The 18,117-nt window shown below is 34.9% G+C and overlaps 2 protein-coding genes, 1 non-coding gene and 1 pseudogene across 3 annotated transcripts; 3 read left to right on the plus strand and 1 right to left on the minus strand.

Annotated features, from left to right (window-relative positions):
• Positions 1-1,210: 1,210 nt before the first annotated feature.
• On the plus strand, positions 1,211-3,686 carry LOC129294074 (sedoheptulose-1,7-bisphosphatase, chloroplastic). The gene is made up of 8 exons (XM_054932185.1): positions 1,211-1,439; positions 1,530-1,649; positions 1,756-1,941; positions 2,277-2,358; positions 2,454-2,675; positions 2,809-2,909; positions 3,018-3,089; positions 3,199-3,686. The coding sequence occupies exons 1-8, from the start codon at positions 1,341-1,343 to the stop codon at positions 3,478-3,480; spliced, it is 1,164 nt and encodes a 387-aa protein (XP_054788160.1). The 5' UTR covers positions 1,211-1,340; the 3' UTR covers positions 3,481-3,686.
• Positions 3,687-3,837: 151 nt separating this feature from the next.
• Positions 3,838-4,854, plus strand: LOC129294075 (uncharacterized). Its single transcript, XM_054932186.1, has one exon. The coding sequence runs from the start codon at positions 4,147-4,149 to the stop codon at positions 4,786-4,788; it is 642 nt and encodes a 213-aa protein (XP_054788161.1). The 5' UTR covers positions 3,838-4,146; the 3' UTR covers positions 4,789-4,854.
• Positions 4,855-7,813: 2,959 nt separating this feature from the next.
• LOC129294511 (laccase-4-like) lies at positions 7,814-12,550 on the plus strand (annotated as a pseudogene).
• Positions 12,551-13,351: 801 nt separating this feature from the next.
• On the minus strand, positions 13,352-13,424 carry TRNAR-CCU (transfer RNA arginine (anticodon CCU)). The gene has a single exon. It is a non-coding gene; the product is annotated as a tRNA-Arg (tRNA).
• Positions 13,425-18,117: the final 4,693 nt, after the last annotated feature.

Here is an 18,117-nt window from a genome sequence, read left to right on the forward strand (position 1 = left end):
GGAGACGAGCAGCTTGCCGTGGATTTGCTCGCCAACAAGCTCCTTTTTGACGTAAGATTTCCACTTTCAGTCTGTTCCAGACTGAGGGAAAGAATTGCATCGGCATTTCTAATGTCAACTAGCTTTCTATTTTGAATTTTTTTGTCTTGTCATGTTGGAACCCGATCTAGGCAACGATTACCGTTTACAGTTCAATATCTGAAGTTCATTATCATGTTAGAACATCATCTAGACATCTATTACTGATGTAGGAGTTAGGAGCTACTTGTTTTGCCTATGAAGTTTAACTATTAAACTCTTTGTATCTTAGAGTTGAACCCTTGATACATTGAAAGAATATAGTTTACTCCAACTAATTAGAATGTCCTAAAATGGCGAAAGAGAACCCAAATAAAAATTGCATCAACCTTTTCTTGTTGTTCTGTATCAAAACTCTCGAAAATTGTCGTTGACACTGCTGGCATGAGAATCTTGGGAAGACGCAGACAAATCATTATCACAGGACGATTTGCGAAGACGCGGCTGGAAACTCCGCGCGTCTACGTGGCGAGAAGCCAACATGCGGTGCGAAATCAGGGGTGCTTTAAATGTGGTTTTAACTTCAACGGTGGAGATTGCTTGTTTTATTTGCAAGGCTAGGATTATAAACAAAGCCAAACGACATTGTTTTAGCGCGCCGACCCGCATCCGAAGGCTTCGCATACGCTGAATCTCGAAAATGCCATGCAATTAAAAAAAAAAAACCAACAAAATGATATATTATTTAAATTCTCTAGAATTTTTTTTTAAATAAATTACTAAAAGTGAATTGAACGGACACTTAATTATTGGTTTTATGAATCACTGGCCATGATTTTCATGGTTCGCATTATTTGCAACCATTGCATAGGGAAGATTTGTTAAAAAAAAAAAAAAAACTCGAATGTAATGCTCTTGACTTGGAGAGCCACAATTTCGTTTCTCAGTTCTCAAGGAAATCAGACCAAAGTAGAATCCATGGTTTGAAATTGGGGTCAAGATTTGAGCGCTGCGAAGGTGCATCTGACACGACCGCAGAACAGTGACAGTTACGGCAGAGGTCACAAACTAACAAACACTTGGGCAAGCAGCTCCCCACCATATCTCTTTATAGAGGACCAGATCATCACCACATAAAATACTTGCCATGCTAAATTACCCCATTTTATCAGCCTATCTTCTCAGCGACTCCCACGTGGCACTCCTCACGTACTGAGCCACTTATCTCCTATCCTCCTCCTCCACCTCTCCGTTCCCATTTCCACTCGTTGCTATGCAATAACACTCTCCCTGCAAGCAGTATTACACGACATCTCGCGGCCATGGAGACGGGCATTGCTTGCTTCGCCAGAGGCACCTTCCTTCCTAGTGTTTCTTCCAACCACTCTCCTCCGTCCATCTCTCCGTCTTTTGGTTTCCCGGTATGGATCCTTTGATTTTCCCCTCCTGTGACGTCAACATCTGTAGATTTCGTCAACACGTTTGTAAAACATGTCTGTTGTGAATGACAGAGTCTGAAATCAAGCTCTTTGTTTGGCGAATCACTCAGAGTGACGTCCAAATCAACTGTAAATGTTTCCAAGCCAAGGGATTCTTCGCTTGTGACCAGATGTGAAATTGGTGACAACCTGGTGAGTTGCTTGTTTTCACGGCATCAATCTCTCGACTTTTAACGGCGGGAAGACTCAAATTTTGGGTTGCATCCATCATGCTATGTTTTTATTTGTGTCATTTTAGGACGAGTTCCTTAGCAAGGCAACACCGGACAAGGGACTGATCCGGTTGCTGGTGTGCATGGGAGAAGCATTGAGAACTATTTCCTTCAAAGTGAAGACAGCTTCTTGCGGTGGAACTCAATGTGTTAATTCCTTTGGAGACGAGCAGCTTGCCGTGGATTTGCTGGCCAACAAGCTCCTTTTTGACGTAAGATTTCCACTTTTCAGTCTGTTCCAGACTGAGGGAAGGAATTGCATCGGCATTTCTAATGTCAAACTAGCTTCTAATTTTGAATTTTTTTGTCTTGTCATGTTGGAACCCGATCTAGGCAACGATTACCGTTTACAGTTCAATATCTGAAAGTTCATTATCATGTTAGAACATCATCTAGACATCTATTACTGATGTAGGAGTTAGGAGCTACTTGTTTTGCCTATGAAGTTTAACTATGAACTCTTTGTATCTTAGAGTTGAACCCTTGATACATTGAAAGAATATAGTTTTACTCCAACTAATTAGAATGTCCTGTGTTATATGCACAGGCCTTAAGACACTCACACTTCTGTAAATATGCTTGCTCAGAGGAAGTTCCTGAACTCCAGGACATGGAAGGTCCAGTTGAAGGTCTGCAGTCTATCTTAAACTGAGAAATTACGATTTGGATGTGTATAGTGATGACATATATGATGTTGTCATTCGTGTGGAATATGCGACTGCAGGTGGATTTAGCGTTGCATTTGACCCGCTTGATGGCTCCAGCATCGTGGACACAAATTTTACTGTGGGCACAATCTTTGGTGTGTGGCCTGGGGACAAGTTAACAGGGATCACTGGAAGAGATCAAGTAGCTGCAGCCATGGGAATATTTGGTCCAAGAACCACATACGTCCTTGCTCTCAAGGACTATCCTGGAACACACGAATTTCTTCTACTTGATGAAGGTTAGGTCTTTTCCATAGATTATCTCTCAGTTTAGTAAATCGTTCAATTGGAAAACTGATTCTGGAAACTTTTTGTTTGACAATAGAGGTTCAGACTTCAGGAAATGACAATGCTTTCTGATTTGTTTATCAGGAAAATGGCAACATGTTAAGGAGACCACAGATATTGGTGAAGGAAAAATTTTCTCTCCTGGAAATTTGAGAGCTACATCTGACAACCCTGAATATAATGAGGTCTATCTAGTCTTACATCAAGAAACACGAATTTTTGTTCTAAATCTCGTGTGATATATGACATTTGGAATTGAACACTTACACCTTAGTTCATTTATCATCCTACAGTTGGTCAACCACTATGTGAGAGAAAAATACACATTGAGATATACAGGAGGAATGGTACCAGACGTGAACCAGGTTCTTTCTTGATTTTCTCATGATATTGCCTTATCTTGAAACAAAGTTTGGAAGCTGACATTTACCCTGGCAGAACATGATCCTATAAACGTGTTCTTCTTGTGTGCAGATTATCGTGAAAGAGAAAGGCATATTCACAAATGTGGCGTCTCCATCAGCCAAAGCCAAGCTGAGGCTGCTGTTTGAGGTAGCTCCTTTAGGGTTCTTGATTGAGAAAGCTGGAGGTTTCAGCAGTGATGGTCGTCAGTCTGTGCTAGACAAGGTCATAAATAACCTTGATGAGAGAACTCAAGTTGCTTATGGATCCAAGAATGAGATCATCCGGTTCGAAGAAACTCTCTACGGTTCTTCCAGACTCAAGGGTGGTGTTCCAGTTGGAGCAGCTGCTTAAGCTGTTCAGCTGCAATCCCATCGGCAAGGTTCATCTGTTTTTTGGGCGCAGAAAGATGTGTTGTTATCAATCTCGCCGTCAAGTGATTATGATTTAGTAACATATTTCCAGTTTATGGTGATAACAAAGTTAAATTGATGTTGATAAGACTCGGATGATCTTGTTAAGTTCACTTTCCATTAAGCAATCCCTTCCCTTGTGAATTATATTTTGGCTCATTGTAAAGTTACAGTATTTTAAATCCACTCTCTAAATCGAAGTTTTAATGAGAACACTATGGGTAAATAAGGTTTTCTGTAGCTCTACGAGGGGAGCGTTATCAAGCTATCAAAGTCTTTGTAGTTATCGCAGGACATGTTTTGAAATGTCGGGGTAATGGGAAAATGTTGGATGCAAGAGAGAGACCATTTTGGAAAGTGAAAATTTCCTAGTTTGGCCTTGTCGTTATTTGTCCGGAAAGCATAACATGTTATATTCTCAAATTAGCAGGACGAAGTTAGCTTTTTGAATCTCATGATTACTCTCCTAATATAAAGGCCGTGCTCATAGAGAAGAGCTAGCGAATAAGATCTGATCCATTAGACTAACGGAACATCCTCATCACTCAAAAGTTGTACAGCCCAGACTTGAGAGTACATTCATTTTAATTTTCTCTATTGCTTCTGGATGAGTCAGCTTCAGAAAATGCTTGACTTTCACCCTCATCAGCTGCAGGATGGCAAATGGCATGGTTCAGTTGGAGGCATAGTCTGTGCACCATTGGACACAGTTTGGGCCGTTGTTTCTCAAACTAAGAGACTACCGGAGTGGATGCCAATGGTGGAAAGATGCACTGGTTTGGCTGGAGACGAAGATGAGCCGGGCTATGTTCGGCTCGTCTCTGGTTTTATGTTCCCTAAATCAGATGGAGAGAGGTCATGGATCAAGGAGAGGTTGGTTTCCTTGGACTCTTCATCACATAGTTATGTTTACAGAATGGAAGCGAGCAATGTAGGTTTGGGTGGATCTGTAAATTCACTGAACCTCGCTGACTATGGCCATGGCTCTACTCTTGTTCGCTGGTCGTTTGACATGAATCTCTTAAAAGATGCGAACCAGGATAGCATTATAGATTATCTGGGATTTCTCTATAAATCTTGCATTAATAGAATCGAGGGTGCCGTAGAAGCTGAATCAAGAAATGCTTCGGCATCAAAACTTTATGTTGTTAGTTCTCTAGTAAATTCCATGATCAAACTAGTTGATTCGATTTCCTTTAACTGGGCTATCCTTCTACGGCCTGAAGATGGGAAAAAAATCAAACAATGACTGTTTGAATCGCGCGCCATCTCATTCTCAACCATATCCTCAAATTTTTTCAACCCAAATTTGCAAACGTTGGATATCAAATATGAGCCTTTTCTTTTCTTTTTTTCTTTTTGCCAAAGCTTACTTGATTTTCACATCATATAGAATAAAGTTTAATAAGTTATATGTAAGTTAAAGGACTCATAAAGTCCTCGGGAAAAAAAAGTAAGACTCGTAAATTTATTGTTTTGAAAATAATTATTTAGTTGACTAATCACATTTTTGTGTGTGGCTATAATAGCAATTTTCTAACATATCTCCTGCATGTTCAAGTACCTTGGCAACTTTTTTAACATAGAAAAAGGAAATCTAAAGAGTAGATCTGGCGCCGGAAGCAATCATATGATGAATGACTAGTCATGTTATCATATATTTGATTCTCAACTCTTACGAGTAAGGAGAGCTTTTTTTCCCCCCTGTGAAGTAGCAAATTTAATTATAAATTATTTTTTTAAAAGTATTTGATGGCCTAAATTATCAAGTGATGTGAAATAAATTAAGAATTTTTAAAAATAAAGCATATAGTATTTCGCCGTTAACTCCAATTAACAAACATTATGTGAGGCTCACAATAACACGTGGCATGACATGTTAGCATGATAAAGGTATAAATTTAGTCATGAACTATTTTTTGAAAAGCATTGGGTAGCTTCTACTGTAAAAAAAAAAGGGGATCATCCAACACTTTTTCCTGAATTTTGACCAAACACAGTTTATTTGCATATTTATGATGCTCATAAAGCATTAATTTCTTCAATCTTCTTGCCTTCGTTCTCAATATTAGCTCAAGAAAAAGTTGTTCAAAGAGTTCTTATATAAAGATATTCACAAAGACAATGCCAATGAAGTAGAAAATTAATTTTACAATACATGAGAGAAACTTGATTCTAGCTTAATTTAACCACGAATTATATCCTCTATTTTGTTAGCGTCGTCTTTGTGAATGTTTTCAAATAAAAACTCTTTAAATATCTTCTTGAGTTGAGATTGAAAACGAAGGTAAGAAGATTGGAGAGATTGATGCTTTGTGAACCTTATAAGTATGAAAATAAATGGTGTTTGATCAAAATTAAAGGAAAGATGTTGGATGGTTCATTTTTTTTATAGTAAAAGTTACTCAATACTCCTCAAAAAATAGTTCATGACTAAACTTGTACCTTTATCATATTGACATGACATGCTCGTATTATGCCACATGTTATTGTGAGCCTCACATAATGTCTATCAGCTGAAATTAACGACGAGTTACTAGATGTTTCATTTTTGAAAGTTCGTGATTTATTTTATACTATTTGATAGTTTAAATTATTAGATGCTCCTTGAAAAATAATATATAACCAAATTTGCATTTTTATGCTTTTTAGTGTGTTTTCAACTTGAATTTCAATCATCTTTACCCATAAGTGCGGGAGCCAAGGTAAGCCAAATTTTTTTATGCAAGTTAGCTCAACTTTTAGTTTTAAGGGAATATAGTTAACCAAGTAGGTGTGACACAAATGTTAATGGTTTGAGCCTTTTAAACATAATTTCAAAGCTTAATTTCTGAAGGTACATATGGAAAGCCCTTCTTGAGAAAGGATAACTTTTAAATGACATTTCAATCTCTTTATAGATGAGTCTCATAGTTACCATTTATGGAAATACTTCGGAAATAAAAAAAGGAATGTAGCTATGGACTTCAATATCACCCCATTAAAGTTAGGGCAAGACTTATATACTTAAATTTATATATTTCACATATTTTTATCCAATTAAATTAAGATAAATAGATTTTTATGTGTTAATAATATTAATAATAATAATTTATTATAGAATATATCATTTATAAGTATAAAAATGATTTAACTAATAAAAAACATATTAAATGTATAAGGTTAAGTATGTAAGTTTTTGAAAAAATTGCTAATAAGTCTCTCCTTGAAATCAACCAAAGGACTATGGTGCATGCATATAGACTTAAGGTGCAAGTAGATAGATTTGAAATTCCATGGTTATTTGCTTGCTTTCTAAGCTTATCTACTTGCACCCTGGTTCTTTAGTCTTCCAGCATAATTTGAATCACAATGATGGACTTATTAGCTATTTTCTCTAAGTTTTTTCCTTAAAGTTATGATAGTCCCCTCTCCTCATTTACTTCTAGCATATTCCCTACATAATTGAGTGCCTTATCAAATAACAACATTTTTAACACAAAAAGCAAACACAAAGTAGATCCGACAATGGAAGCTGTCATTTGGTCAATGGTTAGTCATGTTAAAATGCAAAACTTAATCGCACATTAATAGAAATTGAATAAAATTAGAAAAATGAAAAATTCGCAAATCAAAATTTGTTAGGGAATAGAGAATCAAATAATATATTTTTATAATATATATAATAAAAATAAAATAAATTTTAAAGTTAAAATTAATTACTAAGATATATATTAAAATACACAGTTTGAAAACAAATACATTACTAAATCATAACATCATTTCACAACATTTTGAAACATTTAAAAATGTTATTTAAACAAGCAAGTTAAAAACAGTCATGGTTAGATTACAAAGCCCGAGATTAAGCTGATTAAAACAAATTTATCTTACTGCTAACAATTAACCGCGGTTGACAATATGGAATTGATGAACATAATTGATATTGATGATTGAATTTTTTTTTTTTCCCTCGGGGTCAATTCATCATAGTTAATTTTGTAAATCTCTTAGACCTGACACGGATAATCTGTTTTTGGGATGAGCTACGTAAATGAGATTGGTTTAGATTTGCAAGAACTGACCCTTATTCCACCTTCCTGCAATAGATAAAGGAGACAGCAATTATGGGTAATAAAAAAAAAAGAAGGGAAATCAAGAATTATGGGTAATGGGAAGAAAAGGGGGTTTGCAGTTGGGCAGTATGTTTCAACTTTTAACCATCACATAAAGGCTTCTGTCATATAGAATGACTGCCAACTTGTGTAGCATGCAAGAAAACTTTGGTGGTACACATGGCTGCCACTCTGTATTCACCTAGCTTTTATAAAACGACATGGCACCCAAGGTTGTTTCGTCATATAAAATATAGCTGGGGCGGTGAGTCACAGACAGAAAGAAGTCATTTGTTGAAGAGAATGGAGCCACGGCTTCTGGCATTAATGTTTCCTGTGGCTCTCTCATTTCCAGCATTTGCTCAGTCTCTGGCTCGTCCCTATTAGTTTAGCGTAAGTGCATTTCCCATTATAAGCCGAGTGCAAGTGCATTTCCTATCCTATCCCCTGCTTTTCTTTTCCTTTTCTTTTTCTTGTTTTTTATCCTCTGCTTTTCTTATTAAGAAAGAAAGGAACAACAATAAGAAAAACTGGCATGCAACAAATATCAGGCGGTAAATGCGCCATCTATGAAAGATCTCCGGTACTCAAAATGGTAAAATAAACTTGCTTTGCATTGAAAGGACACCAAAACAAAGTGAAACAGAGAGGCATATTTATTGTGGTGGTCAGTGTGTACACTGTACAGGTGGTCTTGAAGAACACAACAAAACTTTGCTCCTCAAAATCATTCGTCACTGTCAACGGAAAGTTCCCGGCTCCAACTCTCTATGCCAGAGAGGGTGACAATTTAATTGTAAGGGTCACCAACCACGCTGCATACAACGTTACAATCCACTGGTGAGAACCGCTTGCCGATAAAATTACAAGGAGACGACCGATAATATTAACAACAATGCATTTTGGACTCATGGCAGGCATGGACTCATACAGTTTCGAACTGGCTGGTCTGATGGACCAGCATATATTGCACAATGCCTGACGATCCCGCCAGGGCAGGGCTCTGTGTACAACTTCACCGTCTCAGGACAAAGAGGCACCCTCTTCTGGCATGCGCATGTGACTTGGCTAAGATCCAATGTGCATGGTGCCATTGTCATTTTACCCAAGCGAGGCGTTCCCTATCCGTTTCCTGAACCTCGCGAAGAAAATGTCATTATTCTAGGTCAGTCTCAAGGTTCAAGCAGGGGTTTTCTTTTCATGGACATTTCTGCGTTTTAATGGTTTTGCTCGTTTGTTTGATGTGTTGAGTTCAGGTGAATGGTGGAAAGCAGAGGTTGAAGCCGTGCTCAATCAGTCAACAATAACCGGCCTACCACCGAACATATCAGATGCTCATACCATCAATAGCCTTCCGGGACCAGTCCCCCGCTGCACTACTCATGGTACGTATAAATAGAGAGAGAGGGCATCTTATAATTAAAATCTGAATATTTTTTCTACCAGAAAAAAAGTGTTTCCTGACATTCAAATTTGGTCTTACAAATCAAATAAACTGTCTTGGAGCTGATGTGAACCTTATGGCAGGGGGCTACACTCTGCATGTTTGAAAGCGGCAAGACATATCTTCTTCGAATCGTGAATGCAGCCGTGAACGATGAACTCTTCTTCAAAATTGCTGGGCATAATCTGACTATTGCAGAAGCAGATGCCTCTTACGTTAAGCCGTTTGAGACGGATACAATATTCATTAGCGCAGGTCAAACTACGAACGCCCTCTCGACGGCAAATCAAGGTATTGGCAAGTACTTAATTGTACTCGGTCCTTTCATGGACGCCCTTGTTGGCTTCGACAACTTGACCGCAATTGGTACACTTGGTTACAAAGGCACGCCTCCTTATCCCAAAACTATTCTCACCGGCATTCCTCCTCTGAATGCAACTCCAATACCAACCAAGTTCCTCCATTCTATCAGAAGCTTTAATTCTAACGACAACCCTGCACGAGTTCCATTGACCATAGACCACATTCTTTTCTTCACAGTATCAGTCGGGGTAAACCCATGTGACACGTGTGTCAATGGGACCAAGCTTGTATCTGATATTAATAATATCCGCTTTGTGCTGCCATCCATGGCCCTTCTGCAAGCACATTACTACAACCAAGAAGGGGTTTACAAGGATGATTTTCCGGCCAGCCCACCCACGGTTTTCAACTACAGCGGTACTCAACCGCCTAACATCCAGACCAGCAATGGCACGAAAGTGTACAGATTGAATTTCAATTCAACAGTTCAAATCGTTCTCCAGGGCACTGCAATGATAGCTCCAGAGAACCATCCTCTTCATTTGCACGGGTTCAATTTCTTCGTTGTCGGGAGTGGGTTAGGGAATTTTGATCTACAGAATGATCCGGAAAGCTGTAATGCATGTTTGGTTTACATCTTAACCTCTATTAGAGTGAGTCAAACTGAGGTTAGGGAGTAAAAAAGTTAAAAAATGATATTTGGATGAACAAAATATATCAACCTTAGTTAGAGCTAAACAAGTGTTAATTTAGAAGCTATCAGCATTGGTTTTTTCTCTTGTGTTGCGTTGATCTGGCCGTTGGGAAGCATTGATTAGCTTTTAAATTTTTGTGCTTTCTCTCTCCTCTCATTCATCTAACCCACGAGTATGAGCTCTGCTTTTCATTCCACTGTGCTTTCTTCTCCCGTGACCTTGCAAGCTAATACTGAAGAACCAGATTGCAGCTTTACTTATAATGATTCAGATTATTTTCCAAAATTGAAGACAAAAATAATGAAAGTGTGTCCAATAGTTTTTGATAAATCTTGGATTCGCACCTTTGAAAAGCTAGGATTGATGAAAGCTAAGCTTCCATCTTCATCACCACTGCCAACACGATGCTTTTCGCGGATCAATTGTGTATAGAAGTGAGCAGAGAGAGAACAAGTATACGAAGTCCAGAGAGCAATCTAAGGCACACCATACTCTTGAGCAAGAACAAGAGACGAAGTCATGAAAGCATCAGAAATCACACATCACTCTCAGATTCCTCTTTAAAACTGTCATACTTAGGCTCTGTTTCAGATTCTGAGGACCAGCTTTGAGAAAGGGAGTCGGCTTCTCTTCTTTGAGAGAAGCCTTCTCTGCCTCTCCTTTGAGGCAGAGGAAAATCTGGACCGTCCAGATTTAATTTGGATGGTTCAGGTTAAATATTTTTATTTTTATTTTTTATTTATATTTTTAAATTAAAAAATGAATAAAAATTTTAAAAAAATTTTAATAAATATATTTATTAATCTGACAATCCAAATTTAATATAAATGATCTAAAATTAATTTTAAATTATTTTAATAAATTTACTATTTTGTTCAGAATATATTTACACTGTCCAGAATATATCTAAAAAGTCAATTTAAATTTTTTATATTAAATTTAAAGCATCTATATTAAATATGAACTTTCAGATTGTTTAGTATATTTATTAATTTTTTTTAAATTTTAATACATTTTTTAATTTAAAAATATAAATAAAAAATAAAAATAAAAATATTAAATTTGGACCGTCCAGGTGCAGATTTTTCTCTACCTTAAAGGAGAGGCAGAGGAGGCTTCTCTCAAAGGAGCCTCTAGATGGGTGGTGGTTGGTGAGGTCGAGACCATCGAGGATTCCGTCGGAGGCAGTGTAAAACTTCAGGGATGGTGTTGCTGAGTTTAAAAGATAAGAGGGAATGATTGCTCTGTAGGGTGGTGAAAATGGAGAAGCTCACATTAGGAGTAGCGACGACAAGGTTAAGCAAAGGAGTGGCGTGAGTGCTGTAGGGGAAGGCAGAGACTGCCACGTGTCTGCTCCGATCAGGCGAGGCTCCACCAATGGTGGTGGCTGTGGCTGAGAATAGAACAGAGGTATGAAGACAACTACAATAAAAAGGTGGCTTTCGTTGAAATGATATTGGCACCATGCTGGGTTTGCTCCTATTTATAACATTTTGTTTTTGTAATATTTATACTTCATGTCTTTAACTTTTTATTGCAAATTTTTTTTCTTTTACTTTCTTGTGAACATGATGAAAAAAAGTGCCTTATTAAAACATGTAACTTATGAGGTTAGATTTAATGGGAGAAATTAATTTCTTATAATATAATAAATTAAATTGTAAATTCTCTTAAGAAAAGAGATACTCATATTTAGTGATAAAAAATGCTTTGAACATAATTGTTTTCATTAGATATGTAAGCAATAAATAAATAAATATATAATATAAATAAAGATGAAAACTTATTAAAATTTTAGAGAGTTAACTAATTTTAAAATCTTAATTAATTGTGATGAAATTTGTTGAGAGTCATTTATAAATAATATTGAAATGAAAATGCATATATTTATTAATAGATCATAGGTGCCTGTTTACTTTTTTTTTAATTAAAATTCATATATTTATTAAAAAAATTCATGCTTATTTTACCATTAAACATTTCAATTGACTTTTGAATCAAATTATTTAAATGAATTTCAATTTATCTAACTGACTTTTGAAAAAAAGATATTCAAACATAAATCACGTTACATTAATTACTTTTTTTTAACTTCAGTTGAATTTTAATCTCAGTTATAAATTTTTTAATTCAAATAAACGTGATATCTTGTTGATCCAGTGGAGAGAAACACTGGGGGGGGTACCTAACATTGATGGACCGCAATCAGATTCAGGGCGGCCAACCTAGGTAGGAAGCTACAAAAACACTTTCATTTTTTGAATTTGTGTTCAAGAACATGGCAATCAGTTCATCATAAGAATTTGATTCTATAATTCTTTTGTCATGGGTTATGTTGTGGCAGGTGTCTGGGCTTTACATTGCCATTTGGAAGGACACACAACTTGGGGACTTAAGATGGCTTTCTTGGTGGAAAACGAAAAAGGCCCCATTGAGGCTTTGCTCCCACCTCTCAAAGACCTTCCAAAGTGCTAGGGTTTTTGGGTGCGACTGAAATTTTAATTGAGTGTAATTGATTATAAAAAAAGTGATTAATATGATTAATTTTAAATGTAATTGATCATATTATATGATATATAATTGATTTATAAAATTAATTAGTAAGATTGATTTTAATCAAAATTGAAAAGCATAATTGAAAATTAGGTAAAATTATGGTTTTATAAAAATATATCCAAACATCAATATTATATTATAAAATTATTTACGAATCCAAAGCTATGTTTTTTCAAAAAATATACAAATGCCTAGTATATATACCAAAATAAATTATGAACCCAAAATCATAATTTTTTAAAAAATATCTAAACACCCATATACATGCTAAAATGAAAAAATCAATTGTAAATACAAAATTACGGCTATCTCATAAGTTATTATTATTTAATTTTTAATTATACTTTTTTAAAAGTTTGTTCAAAAAATACTATAAAATATTTCAAAATAATTATATTCTTTAGTTTATAATTAATTTTGATATTTATAGAGGTGTTTGAATATTTTTTAAAATAATTATAAATTTAAATTTATAATTAATTTTGATATATATAATAGATATTTAAATAATTTAAAAAATTTTATAATTAATTTTTATATGTAATAAAAGTGTTTGAATATATTTTTATAAAATTATAATTTTAGCATTAGAATTGATTATAGATGACGGGCACTTCATTGTTTTTCTCGCTTGCCTCAACATGTGTTTGGCGTCCACAATTCTCCTAAGTCAATATGCCTTCCAAGTGAAGGAAAAGTGACGCGTCAAAATACGTCATTCGCGCCAGGAAGGGGTCGAACCTTCGACCTTCTGCTTAGGAAACAGACGCTCTATCCACTGAGCTACAAGCGCTTGAGTGGTTAGCGGGCAGCTTAATTTATATTCGTAGTAAACAGGGACTCATGGCTCAGCACGCTCCTTTGTCGACTAGGCCTAGGAAACAAACTTGAGTTTCCATAGCACATGAAGGTAAAGTAGGCCAAAGGCCAAAATCGAATTTCTACTTGCAGACCGCACGAGCGTTGTGCCCTAGTAATTGACGGCAATGACAAGAAATTGAAAATATGGACCCACATTGAGACTGAGTGTTGATAAAATCAATTAAAATTCAAAAAGTAATGAATGTTTATCGATAAATAGAAAACTTAGAAGATGATACATTGTTATCAATGATTAAAAACTTATACTGAATTAGATGGTTGGACTATTAACTGGTCAAGCTAACGGCTCAATTAAATCGAAAAAATTATTTGGCCGGATTGAGCCATTATAGATCAACGGTTGGATCAAGAACTAGATTCGATTTTTAAAAACCATACTATTAAAAAAAATCCCTTTTTCTTTTTTAAATTTTTTATCAATTTTTTAAAAAAATGGCTAATTTTTTTAATCATTTGATATTACGTTGTATCATGTGACTTGTTAAGTCATGATAAACTTAAAATATTTTTTTATAGTTAAGTTAAATAGAAATTTCATATTTATTTCTTATATTTAGGCTATTATATATATATATATATATATATAATTTTTTAATTTAATTATTATATTACTAGTTTGATCATTAGTCCAACCCAATTGTACCATGTGAACTATGGATCACTAGCCTTTATAGTTCAATATCTGATCTAGTTTTAAAAATATTAATTGTTTTTTTTTTGGGTGCGAAGGCTTGAAATCTTAAATGTTTTCACAATCTTTGATAGTTAAATAGGAAAAAAATTTCATGTAACAAGACAAAACCTTGCCACATGATCCCTGCCAATTTGAAGTGTGAACTGATTAAGTTGATCACCACAAACACAATATCAACATTGTAATGAGGCGTGGAGTATTACAAGAATCATACCCAAAGGAAAGCAATGATATTTATAGGTTGGGACTTAGCTTCTCTCTATTTTTCCTCCTTTTTATTTCATCTTCACTTCCCATCTCAACTATTGGATCAATTTTTTAATGGCTGAGATTTGATGTTTTATAAAATCAACTATTGATAATAAAAAAAATTGCTTAAAGATAATTGATTAAAATTGAGGTGAACAAATGCAACAATCAAATGGTGATATAATCAGTTAACGAATGTCAAGGATTGAGTTTTACCTATCTTTTACTCTTACCCAACTAAGAATCTTGAGCAATCTAAATGATGAATGCTGTTAAATTATCTTAACTATCTCTTGATAAATTAAAGTATGCCTTATTAGAGTCAAATTAGCTCAAACTAAATTCAGAAACCTCTAATTAAACCCATTAGAATATTATCACAGCCACTATAAACACTTATATTAACTCTAATTCAGTTATTTATGTCTATTCTCTTCAGTCTAAATTCACTCTTCTCCTGTCAGTGCATCAAGTAAATCTACAAATAAAAAGCAAGGTGGCCAGCCAAACAATCAACAATGAAAGTAAAAATAATAAATAAAGATTGGATTCAAACATAAAAATCAGTCTTTTAGCAACAACATAAATCAAAGACACAATGAGTAAAAAATAAGTCCATTATGGTCAGGCTATGCCTTCACCTGACATAGGATTTAAAAATGCATAATCAAATTAAAACTAACAAATCCTATGAGAAAAAAAAATATTAGATCAAAGTAAAGAAAGAAGAATAGAAAAGCAACTCCCAATTTAAAACAGCAAAGCTCTCACTCCGTCTCTGGTCAGCTCGTCCTTTAATGATTGATTAGATTTTTTTGTCAAGAATCCTCACTCCCCTTTTAAGTATTCCCCTAAGCTCTTTTCCTATAATCTCACTCCAAATCAGGCCTTCTCTTTAGAGCTGGTAATTCGGGCCAAGTCTGACGAACTAGCCTGAATTTTTTCAAAAAATTTTAGGGTCGGGCTTTAAAAAAAGAATGTTTTTTTTATGTTCGGGTCTATTTGGGCAGGCCCAAATAGACTCAAAAAAATTCAGGTCAAACCCGATCGAGTTCGGGCTTGGCCCGAATAAAGCAATTATATTTTAAAAAATATATAAAATATAATAAATATTAATTAATTCTTTAAGTTTTAGATCATTTTATACTAAAATACCATATATTTGAGTCCTAGACATCATTTAAGTATTAAAAAAATATATTATATATTTTTTATAAAAATAAAATAATTAATTTCAAAGTAAAAAATAATTAAAAATAGTTTTAAAAATTAAATTTGGGTATTCGGGTCACCCGAAGCCTGAAAGAAATTGGGTCGGACTTGACTATTCGGGCTTTTCAAGGAGTCGTTAGGCTCGGCTTGTCCGAATGCTTGACTCTACTTCTCTTATTTAATTTACCCTCTTTAGCATTTTAAGGTAGCTCTGCCACATGTTTCTGTCCTCAAACACGGACGGTCATGAAACAAACACTCCCTCTCACTTGCCACCTTCATTTGTGGACGAGTGAAGACTTCCTTTGTCGTCTCTTGACAGCAGACGGTTGAGACTGCCCACTTTTTCATGATCCTTCAATTACGAATGGTGAATATTTTCTTCATGCTCAAGATAGTGGACGGTTTTGTACAGATGTTCCTTAGCTCTTTTAGGGGTCTCATCCACAGACGGAAGCAATTTCTTCAAGCTTATCCACGGATGGTAGAAGATGTTCGGGTTTGTTATGCATTCTTGGCCTACTTTTACTCCAATTGCACTCGATTTTCCTCATTTTAGCTTCTTGTCCCTTGATTTCCATAGATAAGCCACATATGAGATAATATAACCTGATTCTCTCAATTTTCATGCTATAATGAATAAATTTCCTTAGTAAATAGTGCCAAAATTACACTAGAAAAATGTGAATTAGTGAGGGATTGCCTATTTTTCTCTAAAATGTCAAATTAACAAAAAAAAATTAGTGAGAGAATGTCAATACTTCTTTCAAATAAGATAATTAGTGAGGAAAATAGTAAGGGACTATCATCCCTCTCCAAAATCAGATAATTAGTGAGGGATTCTGCCCTTAACTAATTATTGTAAAAAGAAAATTGACTTTTTAAAATGACTTTTAATTATTGATATATTTAATTATGATCATTTAAAAAATAAAAATCAAATTTAACAATTAACTAAAATATTCATAATGAAATTATTTAATATTTAATATTTGATTTATTTTAAGTTCATTTTCCTTACAAAAAATAATATTTTATTAACAAATATAATATAAAGAGCCATATAAATACAAGTATAAATATTTTTAACATATTAATAATTGAAAATAAATTATAATGTACATGTGTATTTTCATAATGTATTATTTGATATATCTATGTAATTAAATAACATATATTTAATTTTTCATATAATGATTACATGTACATTTCAATTCAACTAATAAAAAAAAAGAATATAAGGCTTGAGGAAAGTAAGAGGTCAAGGGTTTAATCTTAGCTTTAGCACAAATATAATAAATATGTGACATATCAATGAGCCAATGATGTGGCTTAAGATGAAAGATGACATAATATGAGTCGCCACACACGTGGCAGGGTAGGTGATGAGGCATGATTAGGTGGCTATTTTTAAGTGTAGGTATATTTAGTGAGAGATTAGCATTAAATTAGCAATGCAATATATTTTTGTTGTTAAATTTAGTGAGACTATTTTTTGCAATGAAATTAGTGAGGAATTTAAGGGATACATGTAATGCTTGGCTAAATTAATTTTTCGTAGTACTGAATATAGTTGAGATAGTGGCTCACATGCCTAACCCAACTGGAGCCATCTCCCAAACTCCCACATCAGCTCCCAACTCAACTCATAATATTTGGTGATGTCAAATTCAAAAAGGAATGTGAATAAGGACTGTGCATGATGCGATCAAACAGCATAGGGAGCTAAAAGCAGGCCTGGACTCAAAAGGCTCAAGAGGAGCACAATTATCACTTCTATTTTGAAATGCATGTATGCGTCCCTAGAATTGCTGACATGTCATACTCACTGCGACTAACTTTGAATCCCATTAAATGCCTCAGGCTTATCCATGAACATAAATGTTGGAACATGCAAGGATAACAATGTTTTCTCTGGAACAAGAGATTTAGAAACAAAACCTCCAGTGAAACAAAGGGCTAAACAGAATCACACAGATAATCCAAATTCAAGTACTAGAAAGATGCTCATAATAACGTGGCCACTGTTTAAAAGGTCAAGCAGCCAGCATAGTGTTTGGCTGGTCTGACTCACCGGAGCACTTGCAGGACCCGACGTAGTATTCCAAGGCATTTTCCACTACTCTGTTACCATAAATCTCTCTTTCCTCTCCTTTTGTTTTTCAAAGGGCAATATGGCCAAGTTGAGTAGGCTTGTGATCAAATGAGTTCTCATCTGCTTAGACAGCATCTCATCTCACGGTTCGTTCCTTAAGTCTAAAAATACAAACAGATTCACGCGAGAACGGCGATGTGGGTTATAATAATACGAATGATTAGCCAATCCAGCATTTGCTGTTCCTTAATCTTTTCTACGTCGGCAAATGCATGGCAGCACTCTGGCGCTAGCTTTATCGCTTCTTGAAAGCAAAATGCTTTGCCTTGATTCATTTAATGTTTACTTGAGGAC

This window comes from Prosopis cineraria, unplaced genomic scaffold (assembly GCF_029017545.1).
Source record: "Prosopis cineraria cultivar Desert tree isolate PC_DT_omini unplaced genomic scaffold, ASM2901754v1 PC15, whole genome shotgun sequence".
Lineage (NCBI taxonomy): Eukaryota > Viridiplantae > Streptophyta > Magnoliopsida > Fabales > Fabaceae > Prosopis > Prosopis cineraria.

Coding starts and splice junctions, on each gene's coding strand:
- LOC129294074 (XM_054932185.1), top strand. CDS start 1,341: ATGGAGACGGGCATTGCTTGCTTCGCCAGAGGCACCTTCCTTCCTAGT. Junction 2,910..3,017: donor ACAACCCTGAATATAATGAG/GTCTATCTAGTC, acceptor ATCATCCTACAG/TTGGTCAACCACTATGTGAG. Junction 3,090..3,198: donor TGGTACCAGACGTGAACCAG/GTTCTTTCTTGA, acceptor TCTTGTGTGCAG/ATTATCGTGAAAGAGAAAGG.
- LOC129294075 (XM_054932186.1), top strand. CDS start 4,147: ATGAGTCAGCTTCAGAAAATGCTTGACTTTCACCCTCATCAGCTGCAG.